Source organism: Pocillopora damicornis, chromosome 11 (genome assembly GCF_964200805.1).
Source record: "Pocillopora damicornis chromosome 11, jaPocDami1.2, whole genome shotgun sequence".
NCBI classification, from domain to species: domain Eukaryota; kingdom Metazoa; phylum Cnidaria; class Anthozoa; order Scleractinia; family Pocilloporidae; genus Pocillopora; species Pocillopora damicornis.
In genome coordinates, this window is record NC_142680.1 from 15513114 (window position 1) to 15529513 (window position 16400).

At 38.1% G+C, this 16400-nt stretch overlaps 1 protein-coding gene and 1 pseudogene across 5 annotated transcripts; one reads left to right on the forward strand and one right to left on the reverse strand.

Annotated features, from left to right (window-relative positions):
• Positions 1 to 130: 130 nt before the first annotated feature.
• On the reverse strand, positions 131 to 7436 carry LOC149037776 (sodium- and chloride-dependent GABA transporter 1-like; annotated as a pseudogene). The gene is made up of 15 exons (XR_016181105.1): positions 7140 to 7436; positions 6223 to 6357; positions 5790 to 5940; positions 5483 to 5566; positions 4891 to 5023; positions 4267 to 4401; positions 4026 to 4129; positions 3689 to 3813; positions 3442 to 3554; positions 2999 to 3127; positions 2217 to 2316; positions 2015 to 2115; positions 1508 to 1675; positions 1167 to 1246; positions 131 to 966 (listed from the first exon to the last, which is right to left on the reverse strand). The product of XR_016181105.1 is annotated as a sodium- and chloride-dependent GABA transporter 1-like (transcript).
• Positions 7437 to 8130: 694 nt separating this feature from the next.
• Positions 8131 to 16157, forward strand: LOC113673368 (guanine nucleotide exchange factor C9orf72 homolog). 4 transcript variants are annotated; one of them, XM_089187385.1, is made up of 10 exons: positions 8131 to 8499; positions 9023 to 9301; positions 9804 to 9902; positions 10803 to 10864; positions 11943 to 12015; positions 12449 to 12577; positions 13344 to 13543; positions 14195 to 14252; positions 14838 to 14947; positions 15346 to 16157. In XM_089187385.1, the coding sequence occupies exons 1-10, from the start codon at positions 8272 to 8274 to the stop codon at positions 15536 to 15538; spliced, it is 1431 nt and encodes a 476-aa protein (XP_089043511.1). In that variant the 5' UTR covers positions 8131 to 8271; the 3' UTR covers positions 15539 to 16157. The 4 variants fall into 4 exon arrangements, 3 of the variants coding, with proteins under 3 accessions (XP_089043511.1, XP_089043510.1, XP_089043512.1); XR_016181093.1 differs by having other exon boundaries at positions 8139 to 8499; positions 14195 to 14424; XM_089187384.1 differs by lacking the exon at positions 14195 to 14252 and adding an exon at positions 14316 to 14424 and having other exon boundaries at positions 8139 to 8499.
• Positions 16158 to 16400: the final 243 nt, after the last annotated feature.

The following is a 16400-nucleotide window of genomic DNA, read 5'->3' on the forward strand; positions in this document are numbered from 1 at the left end:
TCATATTCCCGAATTTGGGTTTTCCGACTAAAACTCAAAATCTGACGGGGAAGAAATTGTGTAACTGAAACACGACAAGAGCATTAACTCAGATATTAAACACTCGCACAAATTATGATGGCAAGTAACTTTTTTATTTAAAAACTCAAGAGAAAAATGACAACAAAAACAACTTCACGGAAGGAACTGGAAACAAACAAGAGGTAATATTCAATGAAGGAAAATTAGATATTGTTGTAATTTCAGAATAGTTTCTTATTTTTTGCAAAAAGTTTATTTTAATGTTTTCTCTAATTATTATAATTTTTTGTTTTCATTTATATGTATATATTTTTTTGTGTGTCGGCTTCACAGTTTTCCATTCCTTTCCACATTTAGCCAACCGCATTTTCTGAATTTTTTTTCTTTAACATTCTGATAAAAATGATCTTTTGAGGGTGTTTGTCCCTCCAGTTCTGCACACAAAGTTTACGTGGACACTCAGAATAAAATGGTTAAATTCTCATGCTTTTTATAAGTAATTTTCGATGTTTTTTTTTTCTTTTTTTCTATTTCTCGTTTTTCTTGTGTAACGGTTTCATTTATTTAAGCTGAATGAAAGGAATCAAAATAATATCAAAACAATATACAAATGTCTACGTCGGAAAAGTGTCAGTTTCAATTACAGACATTGAAACAATATATTGTTTTCCTTTTAATCCAAATGTTAACTAAAAATATTTTAACAAGAAGCACTGATAATAAGTTTCGTGATCTGAAGTGAAAATTGAAGTTTCGTAAAACAGTCATGGCTTCTTATGTCGTCAAAAGTGTTTTAACAGGTACGACAAAAAAATTATATATGAAAAAATAAACATCAAAGCTCCTCTCGATTGAGCCAGTAATTAAACTTCCGTTTCCGGAAGTTTATTAAAGTTGTCAACGTCGATCAAATCGATCCTGATCTCTGGGCACTTTCTGTAAACGCTAAAGATGAGAAAAAATAGTTAAATTACATCATATGATGTGGTAGCAAGAGTAAGGCGAACCCTAAAGGCTAGGTGAACGCGAGGGAAGGAGTGAAAAAGGAGAAACCGTGGTAATTTTTTTTTATCACCCTCCTCCTCTCGCGCGTTTTTCGCCTCGCGTAAGTAAAAAGTCAGTTGTTATTACTTGCATGTCTTTACCTTGGTCGACTTGGTAGGTTATGGCGTTCGGCCACAGCATTAAGAACATTAACATTAGGACTCACTGCTTTCCTCAATCGCTATAAAAACACAAAAGTGGAAAACAGTTTTAAAATCCAGCGCATAACTACAAGACCTCACCCTGGCTCAAAGGTGTAGCTAAGATTTGTTTTAAGGGTGGAAGGTGAGGAGCACAGTCCCAAATTTCTGAGCACCATTCATTAGTAACTTATACCGCTGCTCTTCCTTGCATATCAGCGAGCTCACATTCCAGTAGCCAATAGACTAGGTACAAAAGTCACGTGCTAATTCCGTTAATCTGTACAGTAAATCTTTCATACCTCTCTAAATGATCCCTTTGGATGGAAAATTGCACAGAGAGCAAAGATAGGGATGGCCAGAAAAGACGATAAAGCCAGCAGCCATGCCACAGCTTGTGCCCAGTCGGGGTACATGTATCCATTGTACGTGATTTTCTTCCACTGGGTGATGCTTCCCAGAAATATCAACTGTTTTATAAAATGCGACATACAATAAGTAACATGACATGTTTATCGGAGAGGGGAGGGGGTGGGCTAGTGCCGGGGTTGATTTGGCGGAGGAGTGATAACTTGATTGGTCATTCGCGTTTACCGGAAGCTTGAAATTGTCATGCATCTTCACTTTGAATTCTGATTGGTTACTGGTGATTTTGAACTGTATGCTGATTGGTCAAGTGGTAACTTTCAGTCACTTTCAGACACTAAATTCGAAAGCTCTCCATCAGATTTTCATGGTATGAACTAAGGACTCGATCTGTGTACGGATGAACGGAGCAAGACTTATGCATCACAAATGCATAACCTTACCGTTGCAACAAGAGGTGTGACGTATTTCCAGCAGATGACAAAATACTTGCTGGGTTTCTTTCCAATCATATCTTTGATGTTATCAGAGAATTTATCAACTCCTGTAAAAAGAATAAAAGGTGTAAAAATTTAGCCCCTCAAAATCGGCATTAAAATTAGTGAAAATGTTTTAAATCATTGTTGCTCTACTGAGAATACTCACCGTATCCCCAACTGACGGCAACAGCTTCGAGAACAACCACACAAATCAAAGAAAAGCCTCCACTTTGGCTGTCGAATATGTTTAGGACATAGATTCCTCCCTGACAGAAAATAAACAAGAAATTAAATTCTACAAAAACTCTCGAAAGATGATCTCTGCTAAATAAGTTCTTTTTTTGGTCATTTTAAATCAATAACGAATTCTCACGATCTTCAAATAATCACACCATTTACCTTTTTTACATTAAATTGTTATTATACATCCAACTCCCTATTTCTTTTCTGATTGGCCGAAAGCACACGGTAAATTTTTCGAAATTAAACCTGGGACGTCATCTAGTTGCAGATTATACAATAATCATGTCAAGGACACTCAAAGTCACGGGTAATCATGTCACGTATGACCGCAGTGCATGATTTTTAGGGGTAATCATGTCAAGTTCGCGCGCTTTGTGTTCCTTGCTGATTTGTTTATTTTTACTTGTTTGGAAATTAATTATCAGTTCTACTTACTTTTTTTCATTCAGTGTATTATAAAACAGTTATAAGATTCGGTTTTTGTGATATCCAGAAAATTCAAGGTCTCAGTAAGGGTGATAACCTCTACATCGACCTTTATTATTTTGGATATCACAAAAACCTTTTCTAATAATTGTTTATAATCATGCTCATAATAAACAAATCGGACTCCTGCCTCGCAGTCGTCCGATTTTGTGATCGCTTGTATAAATCCAGACCGAGTTGGACACCACTTGGTCCTATTTCCATTATTAATTAACTTACCTTAGTGACACAAGAGAGCCCGATAAGATATGAAATGAGACAAAGGCAGAAGAGGCATCGTCCCTTATAAGGACGAAGTTTGGTGAAGGTGTCCAACACCGCCCGAATCGTTGTCTCTGTAAATACAAACTAAATATTGAAAATGTTAATAAGTTATGATTCCAACACTATAGTGAATTAAGTTCTTAATGAGTTCCATAGCTAGTCAGAGGATAAGTGGGTCGGCCAGTCATACACTTATGGAGTCACTTATTTGGTCAGTTTGAGTCAGTCAGTCAGTCAGTCAGTGAGTCATTTGACCTGTCAATCAGTCACCGAGTCAGTTAGTCACTGAGTCAGTAGGTCACCAAGACACCGGCTCAGTCAGATCAAAGATTCAATTTGTGTAGAATAATTAGAATTTGGAATGTTCTTATAAATGAGAGTGGTGTAATTGGTCTTACCTGACTGCCGAGTCCAATCGTGAAAAGCATAAAGAAGAACATCACAGCCCAAACAGGTGCAGCCGGCATTTGAGCAATCCCCTCAGGATAAGCCACGAAGCCAAGACCAGGTCCTACAATTTGATTAAAACAAACTTCTTTTGTTTTCAACTCAGAATAAAGGCTACGAACCCGTCAGAAAGATGAATCCCTCTTCCCTAACCTTAACCAAGGTGAAGACTGACCACGCCCTAACTTGTTATCTTACCAGAGGATACAACTTGTGCCACTTCCCTATTAAGGGTGTGGGCCATGAAGCCAATGACACTGAAGATCACAAACCCTCCGCCTACACTGGTTGCACAATTGATGCACGATACCACAACTGCGTCCCTGGAAACAGACACAAATACGTCAGGTGAACACGAGAATGTCAATCAAGTGGTCGAGATAGAAGTCTTTCGTCTTTTGTTAATCAAGTTGACATCTGTCAGTGCACGGTGGTTAATGTTATAAAGTTTTCTAAAGATAACTCATTTGCTCGCTCATTTTAAGTAACTTGTGACGTGGGAAAGAGAAAGCGCTGTGTGTAAAGCATATTGTACCGTTCACAGTTGTTATTGAATTCATTGTAGCTGGCATAGGTGACCAGGCCTCCAAGGCCCACACTGAGGGAGAAAAATATTTGGGTAGCGGCATCGATCCAAACCTATAAACAACAACAAAACCAGTTTAACAAACTGAAAAGTTTTGATAAAGATAAAAAATGAGAGGCGTCGTGATAAATTAGACAAATGCTTCTGTGTGTATCATCTTCTTACCAGAGCCCAGTATTTTCTTTCTCACCTGTGGCTCTAAGAGCTTTTCGACGTCTGGTTTTAGGTAAAAGATGATCCCATCAAGTGCACCAGGCAGAGTGACACCACGCACCAATAAGATACACAGCACAATGTAGGGGAAGATGGCCGTGAAATAGGCCACCTGTGAACAAGAGGGATCGAGATATTAACAAAAAGAAAAAATATCGTGACTGACCCTGGCATTGCCTTTTAGTTATAAAACCATTCTGGCTCATGAAATGATGTTTACCACGCTTCTGTTTTCACCTGTGGCTCCAAGATACCAAACTTAGACTTCTCGTAAAATATGTAGGATTCCATCGATTGCGCCCGGCACAATGATTTCCCATATCTTGTTCTATGCATCTTACTGGTCCGAGATAAACTCATCCGAGAAAAGCAAGACGTGTAGCACAAGATAAAGGAAGATGGTTGTGGTTCTATCACTGCATTATTAAAACCGTGTCCTACCGTCTATAAGCGATACAACAATCTAGACTCAAGCGATCATATGCGTTCTTTTTTATTGCAATTTACTTGCCAAGTGACTTTTGAAAATGTGCAAAGGAAATGCAAATTTTAACAAGTAAAATTCAGATTGATTTTTTTAGACTGTACTTTCTTGGTTTACCTTCCCAGAGCTCTTGATGCCTTTATGGATGCAAAAGAAAACAGCAATCTACGAGATAAACAACGTGGTGGCCAAAGGTAAACGAATCTCACCCGGCTCGTCGATGCCATTTGAAACGTTCAAGATACGACGCCTTAAAAGACCATAAGTCGTGAAATTAAACAATTTCATTCACAAGATGATTATTTTTTGTTTGTGAAGAAACTTATTTATCCACAAGCAGAAAGAATGTGCTCTTTAGGCACTGATGTCGCCATTATTCAAGAATGTTTTTCATCTTTTTGTTTGGCCATGGGCTAACGACGTGACTTGAAAATGTTTGTGTAATGGTCTGTTCATGCGTAACACTGACTGGCTCTTTTTGTCTTTGATGACATTCTACGCATGCGTAGTTGTATAGTTGTGTCCATGCTCTTGTGTGTGAAATGATTTATCTCAAATTTACTCGCAAATTTTTTTCCAAATCTTATGCAAATTAAATCAGTGTTAATTAAAGACTGCCAAGGTAACCTATCAGTAATGCACTGCGCTGCAAATAACTGGGGTTGTTTAAATTAGTAAGATTAGCGAATCTTTAAAAACTAAAACTTACTCCCAGAACTCCTGACTGGGGGAGACTGCGGTCATTGAGCAATTGAAAGTCGTGCAGTTAGCAGTGAAATTTCTGAAGTCCCCACTAAACAAAAGAACATTACGAAGCTGTTACAACTGAGGTCATTATTGTTAAAAATGACATGTTCTCAAGGGTCCAAATCCTACTAAGTAGAGATTGGCGTCATTTTTCTCACGAAAAAAAAAGTAAAATATGAACATGAAAACTGTTTGCTGATTGATATGTTGAGTAAACATCGTTTTTTTCCAACCAAAGGGAGAACTTTTATTTTAATCTCGTTATTTACCTGCAATTTGCAGTGTTCCACGAATTGCCACAAGACTTCCACGGGACAACAGAAGCAAAGGAGTGGTATAGATACAGAAGACTCCAGGATATAACAACGTTGTAGTAAATAGAGATCAGGAAGGAAATAATCACCATGGCAACTCCAATACCTGCAAATGAAAGATAACGGAACATTTGAGCTGCCGCAACGTGTTAACGGTGTAAAGCGCGCCTTGCATCATAAAAGTTGTGCAACACACTACTTTATCGATTGCGGAAACGCCTTATTCAGTTTAGAGTATTCAAAAGTGGAAAATTTGTCTTGTAGAGCGTAGTAGTTGTCATTACATCTCACAATGGCGTTGCTCATCTTTGTCTTCCATATTTATTTGTGATATCTCCAAGTCACCCTAGTGCTAGACATTATTCAGGATATCTTATACAACACAAACCTTTAAGCGCAGGGCAAACCACTGCCCAAGCTTTGATGGTACCGAGACTCAAATACTGTCCGAGGGCCAGCTCCAGGTAAAACAAAGGAATTCCACAGGTTATCAACGTCAGAAAATATGGAATTAAAAAAGTAGCTGGGAATGAAAAATGAAAGAAATAAGAATAAGCTTATATCCTAGTGCATGGTTTACGATGGAGGGCAGAGTATGCGCGGAAGATTGAAGGAGCTACATAGCTGGCGCAGAAAACAAGGTTAAACTTATTAAAAAAAAACAAGGTTAACATTATTCTTCAGGCATTTACAATCCTTGTCAATCTTCTCCATCCTTAGCTATTCTTGTTTATTTCCGATTTATTTTCATTTATTTTGTTTTTATCTGTCTTTTTCAACTGACATTTTGTAGATTCCTTCGAGTTTAACGACGTGTAACAGATGACACTAAATGCGTCGATACAACCTCTTTGAGTAAGATGGATTTTTCGCATACTTAATTGTGATTCTAAAGAGTGTGTACTTGCAAACTTAAGCTGCACTGCCGAATAAAAAGACGAAGCTATGATATACATCTCTAGGAGATCAAATTACCTCCACCCTTCTTGTAACAAAGATACGGAAAACGTCAGATGTTTCCGAAGCCAACAGTTTAGGAAGAAAGCTATGCTGTTGGCCTGGGAAACATCTGGCATTTCTGTAGTATTATCGCCTTTTTTCTGTTTGCCAGTCTTACTCAACCAGCATTTAATAGATTTTCTCGAATTGAAGGAAGTGTTGCAAGGTGCAAAATCAGACACGAGATGTTTTCACGCGCCGACAGTTGTAAAAAACGGTTTTAAAAAGTGTGCACTTGTAAACCTAAATTACACCCCTAAATAAAAAGACGAAGTTATGATAGATATCTACGCTTTACCAAATTACCTCCGCCGTTCTTGTAACAAAGATACGGGAATCGCCATATATTCCCCAGGCCAACCGCATAGCCAATACATGACGCTATGAAGTCAGCTTTGGAGGTCCATTTTTCACGCTGTCCGCTCGCTTCAGAGCTTTCGCCCACCTCTATAACAACGGGTTGGACCCTATTCGTCATTTGTTTAACTTTTCACTCGAATATTTGTACTGAATTTGACAAATACAAGCTCACATCTCTAAATGAACCTGTTTCCTCGCTGAAACCAAAGCGAAAAGTGATTATGATGTCATAGAAGGTAATGATGTAATTTAGTTCTGACGTCATTGATTTGCGATTATTATTGCGGGAAATTCAATGATATAATTAACTCATAACTCGAACTCTCTATTGATTGAACAGCTCTGTGATCAATCTGCTTCGTTAATTCATTACCGAGCTCAAAATTTCTCACCTCTTTTATTCTGCCTCCTCAAAGTACGCTTTTGACATTGTCAATCCTAGTCGTATACAGGACTAAGTATCACATGTGAACCTCGTAATGGCCTGACTTTCCACAGACTCTTCCGTGGCTCAGTAGTAAATCACCAAAACGACCATGAAAACGACATCCCGTACTCAAAAATCCATAAATTAAATGCTAGTTTTCAACTAAAAACTCCAACTGGCTCACATGATGATCGTACCCAGCACCTGCTAAAATATTTGTTCCAAGTGCAAAGACTAAGTGCACGCGCTTTGCCACAGTAATAAACCGCGCTTGTCAAGCCAGTCCAATTTTCTTCTTTAAAATCCTTAGGTAAAAAGTATATGATAGTATCACATCTGTTAGTTTCGTTTACACGATTACTTTCCAGACGTGAAAAGATCTGAAAACATTAGGCTTCTTCGCAAATGTATTGGGTACAGCACAAGGCCTTCATCACGAAGACAACATCGGTGAATCGGAAATTGAATCGTGCTCCCGAGGACTTCCCGAGGATCGTGCGAACTGGGTGCGAGTGCAAACTGGGAACCAGCTGATTTTTAAAATGGCGGTAGTGATTACCAAGATGCCCTTCTTTGTTCGTGAAAGTGAAATGTTGAAAGGATGATTGCAAATTCTATCTAGCTCTACTAAAGCTGCTATTTGTGTAAAGTATGGCTGGTATATCAAAACTGGAAGAGGTTTTCAGTGACGACGACAGTTCCAGTTTTTGGACTACCCCTGCCGATGACATCTTCCGGTTTTCGAATCTCTCCCCAAGTCACATGTCCGTACTTAAAGAGAGCGGACCATTTGTTGCTGTAGTATTGTCTTGTTGGGATAATGTTTTGGGGCCAAGACTTCAACATGTGTGGAGAGGAAATGGAGACACGGAGTCTCAGGTAAAATTAGACATTAGTGATTCGATTTTACGATTGCATTTTTCCTTAAAAGTCTTGCAGAGAAGTGTGTGTTTCACTAGGATTTCTTTCTCAAGCCGATCAGTTCGAATGTCTTTCGTACCTGTTTGCTGCATGAATTAATGCTAGGATAATTGATATAAATCCTGGGAGTTAACCCTGTACTTCCAAGATCTCATCGGACATCTCTTATAATACTAGCTCTAAGAGTTTAGTGTTGGATCAAATAATAATCCCCAACTGAGTTTTTTCTTTATTCTCCTCACTTATCTGTTAAAAATTTTGTCGATACTATGGAAGAAGAAATTTATTATGGGTCACTTGAGTGAGTGAAAGGGTTAAGTTCTGATACATTGTTGTAAAATTCAATAATACCCCCCCACTTGATAATTTTTTCACCCCTGAGACTGGAAGGGTTACAGCTATGGTAAGTGTTGTAAATGGTGTTAGTTGCTTGGTGTGGGTACTCAGAGTTACATTTTAACAAGGTTTCCTTTTTGAACAGGAAAAAAGTGTGAAGTATGTGGTCGGCCGAACTCTCCATGGAGAACTCTTACGAGATGCACCTGAAAATGTGGTGGACACAAAACTATATGTGGTGAAGGATTATGGCATTGTGTGTCATTCATTTATATTCTCAGGCTGTGACAAGTATGGCATCAACATTTCTGCACTTTCTTTCATCATCCCATTATCAGAATTCCAGAATTACTTGCCATTATTGGAGTTAGTAGAAGAACGTGTAAAGATTCTTATTGCAAAGTTGAGAGTCTTACAAGCCAAGGTAATGGTACTTTACTGTTGTCAGATCTTCAGTATTAGTTAAGTTTTGAAGTTGGTTGCTAGAGGCAATGCAGTTGAATCAAAAACTTGTCCTTAAAAGTATAATAATAAACATAATATTGTGCTAAATGTCATTGAATTAGTTGTTGTGCCTTGCTATAAAACAATTCATTTCAAATCAGGGTTGTCATGAAGTTCAGCTGCCTGCAATAATCACCTGACAAAAAAGTGGCCATCTTTGCGTCCTGAATTTTTGGCTGATGATTGCTTAGTAAACCACATTTGGTACTTCTGAGGTTATACACTTATAACTCGGTTGGATTTTGAATGCCTTGAGCTGACTCACTTTCAATTTCAAACAGCAGACTAGCTTCTCAGCTTCAACCCTGCCAAATGTTCACTAGTCCCATTTGAAATATATTTTATTTCATCAGAGGTCTACCAGCATATGTCTCAAGGTTATATGCTTCTGATTTCCTAATTAAATTCCTTGTATTTTACAGAACTTGACATCTTCCCTGTCAGCATTCAGCAAATATCTTCCTCGCTTTATCCAGACTATCGCAAGTCTGAAAACAGCAGGTATCCCTGATTCTATTCCAGTGAGTATGCAATCTATTCATAACAACCTGTAAACATAATGTGAGGATTTTCTGTATATGAAAGCAATCTTTGCAGTAATGAACACTACTTGAGCAGTAGGGAAAATAAGGCCTGAAAAAAATTCAGGCCTGTATGGGATTTGAACCCATGACCACTGTGATACCAGTGCAGTGCTCTACCAACTGAGCTAACAAGCCAACTGGAAGCTGGTCATGATGTTGGTTCCATATAAACCTGTAAAATGATGAATAAATGACTGTGAATATATGAAAATTGTATATGTGAATAGTGGATGGAGAAAATAAAAATTGGGCATGTTTGTCTTTTCTTTTAGTAAAATACACTTACATGTACATGTAGTAAGGTTTCTATAACAATTTCTTGACTATCATTATACCATCTGCTGTATGCAGGGTGTGAAATTGCACCTAATAGAGGCACTAATGGGACTAAACTTTTCTCTTTGGCGACCAAATCCTGAAAATTAGTCACCAAATTGGTGACTAGAATGCTTCATCATAACCTTACCTAGAGATATAGTGAGTTAAAAAGATTTTCAAAAATAAAACAAAATGCGGCACATGCATCTCGATTGATGACTAGATGCCATCTTGGATTTAGGTAAGCTTAAATGTTGTATATCATCCATCCTTTGTGGCACGTAAAAGATCTTTTTCCTAACTTCCTTTTGGAGGTTCTATCTAGGACGCTGACAGCGTAAAAAAATGGTTTTGTTTGTCTTTAAAAATGGCGACCAATTTTTTTCGAATTGGCTACCACTTTGAAAAATTTAGGAGCCAAATGACTATCAAAAAAAAAAAATTAATTTCATGCCCTGGTGTGTGAGGGATTTTGCTCTATTATTTTACATAAAGTTATAATTTTGCTTTCTCATTTAGTTAAGCGAGACCTCCTTTGGCCCAGGACAAGCAAGCAGCTTGGATGACCACTTCTTAAGAAGGTGCATAATCATTACTTCTTGTTTTGTTTGTCTTTTTATTGTCAGTTACTTTTTTAGCCTGTAGAATACAGACACCCCCTCTTTTAGGCATCATTGGGTAAAATTTGTGGCTTTTATTACCACATTATTGCTAACTAATATTGCTTAACCCTTTAACTCCCAGAAGTGATTCACATGTAACTTCTCCCTGCAATATCCATACATTATCCAGCAAACAGGTAGTGAGAATACTCAAATGTATCAGGTAGAAGTTGTTATCTTGATCCCACACCAAATTCTTGCAACTAATTTAAAAGGAAATGTGTAGCAGCTAGAGAGGAGAATTAACAATCAGATCCTGGGGAGTTAAAGGGTTAAAATTCTTGAAAATTCAACAAGAAAAGGGATTCCTTTGCCTGTTGTGCTTGAAATAAAGAAGAAAACTGGCTCCCCTGTTATCTTTATGCACGCTTTCGCTTTTTCTTTGTGCTTTATCATACTGAAGCCTTTACTTGGATGATTTTTGGGAATTTTTTACTTTTGTGGAGCTTTTTTTTTTTTACCTTTTTTTCTGACTGGAAAACTTGTACTTGCAGCTTAAATCAGGAAGTTGGCAATGATGATTCTTGTTCCAGGACTCAAAATAATGGCTAGTCAACCAACAATGTCTGTCGAAATATAGGTTTTGTCCAGATTGGCAAACATTTTGTTCAGTTGTTTAAGCATGTAAAGAACAATTTAATTCCAAGCTAGGTTCATGATTTAAATACAGCTATATAATTTTTTTCCCAGGTTTCAGTTTGAAGCTGGGTATAGAAAAAAGAGCTTGACTGATGTACTTGTTTTATTAGAGAGGGGAGGGGGGGTTATTAAGATGTGCAGTAATGGATATTTATCCAGCCAAGAATGGGTTGTGTCCAAGGAAAAATACATGTAGCTTTGACTGGACAACTTGATCAGCACCAGCCAAGAAATTAGTTTGGATCTTTCTCAAGAGGAATGGAGTTTTTTGCAGCTTTTGCTGTGTTCTGAAGTACAAGCAACAATGTTATAATTGTGAATCCTTTTTTAACTGTACTTGTGTGTTTTGTTTTGGCAGAGTCATCACATCTCACTTGCAAACATTTGGAAGTACTCTTGTTGTAGGGAAAGCCTTGGATAAGGTCAACTTGGTAAGCAACTGATTTGAAACCTTAAGAAATTTATCTTTATAATTATTTCTGTAGCAGGTATTTAAGTGGAGCTTGGTTGTCTGAATATCCTTTCATGAGGAATAGTCAATGATCAGAAATTGAAGCAAACCCTTTATCTCCAGAGATCTGATTGTTAATTCTCCCTTCTTGCTGCGGCACACTTCCTCGTAAATTACTCATGAGAAGTTGGTGTTTGATTTAGGTATTAACAACTTCTGCCTGATAAATTTGAGCATTCTCATTACTTGTTTGCAGGATAATTTATGGATATTATAGGAAGATGTTACATGTACATGTGAATCACTACTGGGTGTTAAACATTCTCAACAGAATGCAGATAAAGAGTGAGAGATCCCATCCATATTTTTAAACCAAATGTATTGTTTGATTTCCCTTAATTGTTTCATTACAGATGGTTAACACTTTGGCATTGATGCTTTCTCCTGAAGAGCGTAAACGGTCGCGGTATGCAGTGGATACATTGGCTAATGACAGCAGTGACTTTTATGACTCTGACTTATTTGTTCAAGGCTTGTTAAAGGTACTTGTTATGACAGTATGTTTGTACTGCTGGCAAATGTGAAGGAAATTTTACATAAAATCTTCTACTAAAACATTTAACTGACAGCCATATTCATATTTGTCTCATTAGAAATGCCAGTATCTATATTCTCAATTGAGTGTCAAAAAAACCAAAACTAAAGTAATCTCAATAACTAATTAGAACAAACTAAGGTTTACATTTTCATTGACTGATGAGGGCTCAAAGCAAATTAAATCAAATGTTTCAAGCATGGGAAAATGGGAATGACAAAGTCTTGAATGCTTTTAGTTTTGCATTTGATTAAATGAGAGGATGGTGCAAGTCATTGTTTCATCACTTCACCAACTCCCAGTTGGCTTGTTGGCTCAGTTGGTAGAGTACTGCAGTGGTATTGCAGAGGTCATGTGTTCAAATCCTGCTGGCACAGGCCTGAATTCTTTTCAGGCCTTATTTTCACTACTGCTTGAGTAGTGTTTATTACTGCAAAGATCACTCTCATATACATTTAAAGCCTTGTGGTGAAGTTCATTGTGCCAAACAAATGATGATCAGTTAATGATAAATTCAATTTTTTTTTTCCCTAAATGAAAGCACCAGAGGCCATTATTCAAATAAATGTTTTCTACCTAGAATATAGCCTTGGTAACTTAATTTTTTCATTTAACACAATATATACGCGTATTACTGAACGTAAAGGACAAACCACTGTCAGTAATTTGTTCTATGTTAAAGTGAATTCACAATTTTTCTTTCTGTGCCTCAGAGTTCCAAAGAGTCGTTTAGTCTTCCAGTTAAAGGCATAATCACCAGTAGTCTGCCAAGTACTCTTGTTGACATGGATACCGGGGAGGTCAAACAGACTTGCCCCTTTAACGAACACATCGTGATTCGTAGAGAGTTTATTGACATCGAGTTAGCACTTTTGTCAGAAGAAGCAGAGGATACGCCTGTTTTCCCGGAACTGTAAGTGCCGTAATAGAATTTACAGTAGGTTGCCATAGAGAAGTTTGTTGTATTTCTTACTTGTCAATCACTTGGTAGTTCATGTTTTAGAGAGCCGGACTGCTGTGCGAGAGGTCGCGTGTTCAAGCCTCAGACCGGATCAACACTCAGGGTCTTAACATATCTGAGGAGAATGCGCGGCCTTTGCTACATCTGCACACGGTTAGACATTCTAGTCTTGTCTGACAAGGACGATAAACCGTAAGGGCCGTCTCCTGCATCTTCACTATTCTGGTTAGCAGGGGAACCTACACAGTTCTCGCAAAGAGTTGGGAACGTAGCTACCGGTGTTGTGGTCTGGCCTTGATCCAAAAATTGGGGAAATCTGCAAACATGCTCATTTCAGTCTTACCAAAGTCCCCCCCGCAAAGTATCTTAAAGCGCCATTAGCTAATAGATATGGCGCTAAAGAAATCCGTCATTACATACATTACTTACTTACTTCCTTGGCCATTTTTCAATAAATTTACAATTGAAGAAATTTTGGAGTGAAGTAATTTGAAAACCTTAAGTGAGATAGCTGTTTTAAAAGGATGTTTCTTGATTGAGGAATGACTGGATTTGTCCATCTACTAAGTAGTTAAGTTTACATTTTTCATCTCCTTCTTGTAGGGGTTTGCTTCATTACTCGGAAGAAATCGGCCTCTTAGTACAAACATTTATGCATGATGTAAGTATTCTGTGTATTGAGAACACCTATTCTTGTATTATACTTGGGTGGTGAACTTGTTAGGCTTCGACAGAAAAACACCATGGAGCGTGTTTGGCCCGTGAAGATTTATGAGAATTTCTGGAATTCATCGGCAGAGTTGAGTCAGCTGGAGTTCATCCCGCTTGTCGTGGTATGAAACGACTTATAGTATTACTACTCTCCTCTTAATGGGATGTCAGATGGAAGTTCACCGGTACCCATATACTCCTGGGTGGGGAGGGACAGCGAGTTGAGGACCCGGCCTGATCTCGAACCCAGACCTCTCGGCTTGGAGTCCAGCGCGCTAATCTTAAGGCCACCAAATCTCCACAACTTAACGGAAGCCTGAATTTTAATCTGATTTGAACCATAACCATGAATATTCGTAAAACTCTTTGTCGCTTTACGCTGCGGAAACCGAGACAAGCCTTGATGACAACAAGAGCCCCTTTCCACAAAATTTGTAAAAAGATTTGATGAACACACTATCACTACTGGTTGCTCATTTTGTGCACATGTTGCACGATTCATATTTCCATGATCGTGTTTTGTCTTTCCTTCCAGATCCAAATTCTTCCATACGTCTGTGGTGTTCGTGAAGGATTCATTGACAACTTCTTACGCCTTCTCGACCGAAAAGCCCTCGCTCTCATCAAATACGTGGAAACACAATCGTAAGTATGGCCTCTTTGATCCAATAACTTCGCAGCCTCACGACATGTGAACGACGGAAAGTTGTAGCCCTGTCTTCATTCAGTTAAAGATAAGCTTTGGCGCAAATCAATCTCCCGCAAAACTCGATGTTATGGCATCAATGTCAGTTTCTGAGAAAAATGGAACAGAAAATCCCTTTAACTGCGAGCAGAAAATTCTCAACGAAGTTTGTTTGAGAAGGACCCACCAAATGAGTTCAGTTCAGGCATTTGGAATAGTGTCAAAACTGTGTAAAACTCCGTCTATTAGAAAATTCCGTATCTCCCAAGTTTTCAATAGCTCAGCTAAAATAACCAGAAACTTTCCTAGGTCTTGTTATGTGAACCGTTACCTTTGACCTTTTCTAATCATTCTCCAGGTCGCTCGGTACAGTGCCACTTAATGACGCGGCTAAGAGACAGTTACGTCAGGACCTACAGCTGGTTACCGAAGCTGATTACTCCATTGTACTAACACGTGCAGAGAAATTACATCCGGGGATTTACACGTTTCTTAAAGGCGATCCCAGGCAAAATGCGGACCGTGTCCAAGCCCTTTTCGAGTCTTTTTGACAAGCATGCGAAAAGAGAAGAAACTGGGAAGAAGTAACTAACCAATGGGAACTAATCTATCCAGCTTCGTTATCATGGACCCTTAAACGAGGTTTTTAGCTACTATTGGCTTCAGTTAGTTTCTAAATCTTTTAGGACACGCAGGTCGCGCTTTTTGCAATAAGGTGTTATGTGGATATGAAAAGTTTGATAACCATTCGATGAAAGACCGTTCCCAAGGATAGGACATGGCCGCGAGATTAAGCTCGAAAACGTGAATTAAAATCTGAAATTGTAAGAACTCGCACTAATAGGAATATACAAGGAAATGAAATGAGTCTATGTTTTGAAAATTAATTCAATTCAATTTAACATATCAGTCGATATGCGGTGATCCTTCAAGTTTAACCGCACCCTAAGCAATGCAAAAACTTATAATAATCAGTGTTAATAGGACATGAAGAGGTGACTCCCGAACTGAACCTCGTCGTATAACAATGCGCCATGTTGAACTTCATTAAAGCCTGACGTTTTCAGGCCTCAGTTTATCATCATTTAGTACATTAATTTTGTACTTGTAAACACAACTTTAAAAAATGGACGGATTCCAGAATCTAATAAAAATAAATTTATTTCCCCATGTGGTGTATTTGTGATAATTTGTCATGTGTAGGTGATCAGAAATAAGTAATAACCAGCTAACGTATGGAATTTTTATCGCATTCTGTTTGTACATACAATGACTGAAGACAAACCTTTAATCATTTCTCTTTTGGAAGCGTGGAAATGCAAAGAGGAAATGATAACGCCGGTTTACTTTTGCATTATTAGAATTATTTCATTTTCAGAGTTAAGTGATCAAAGTTGACAGGCAATAAAGTTT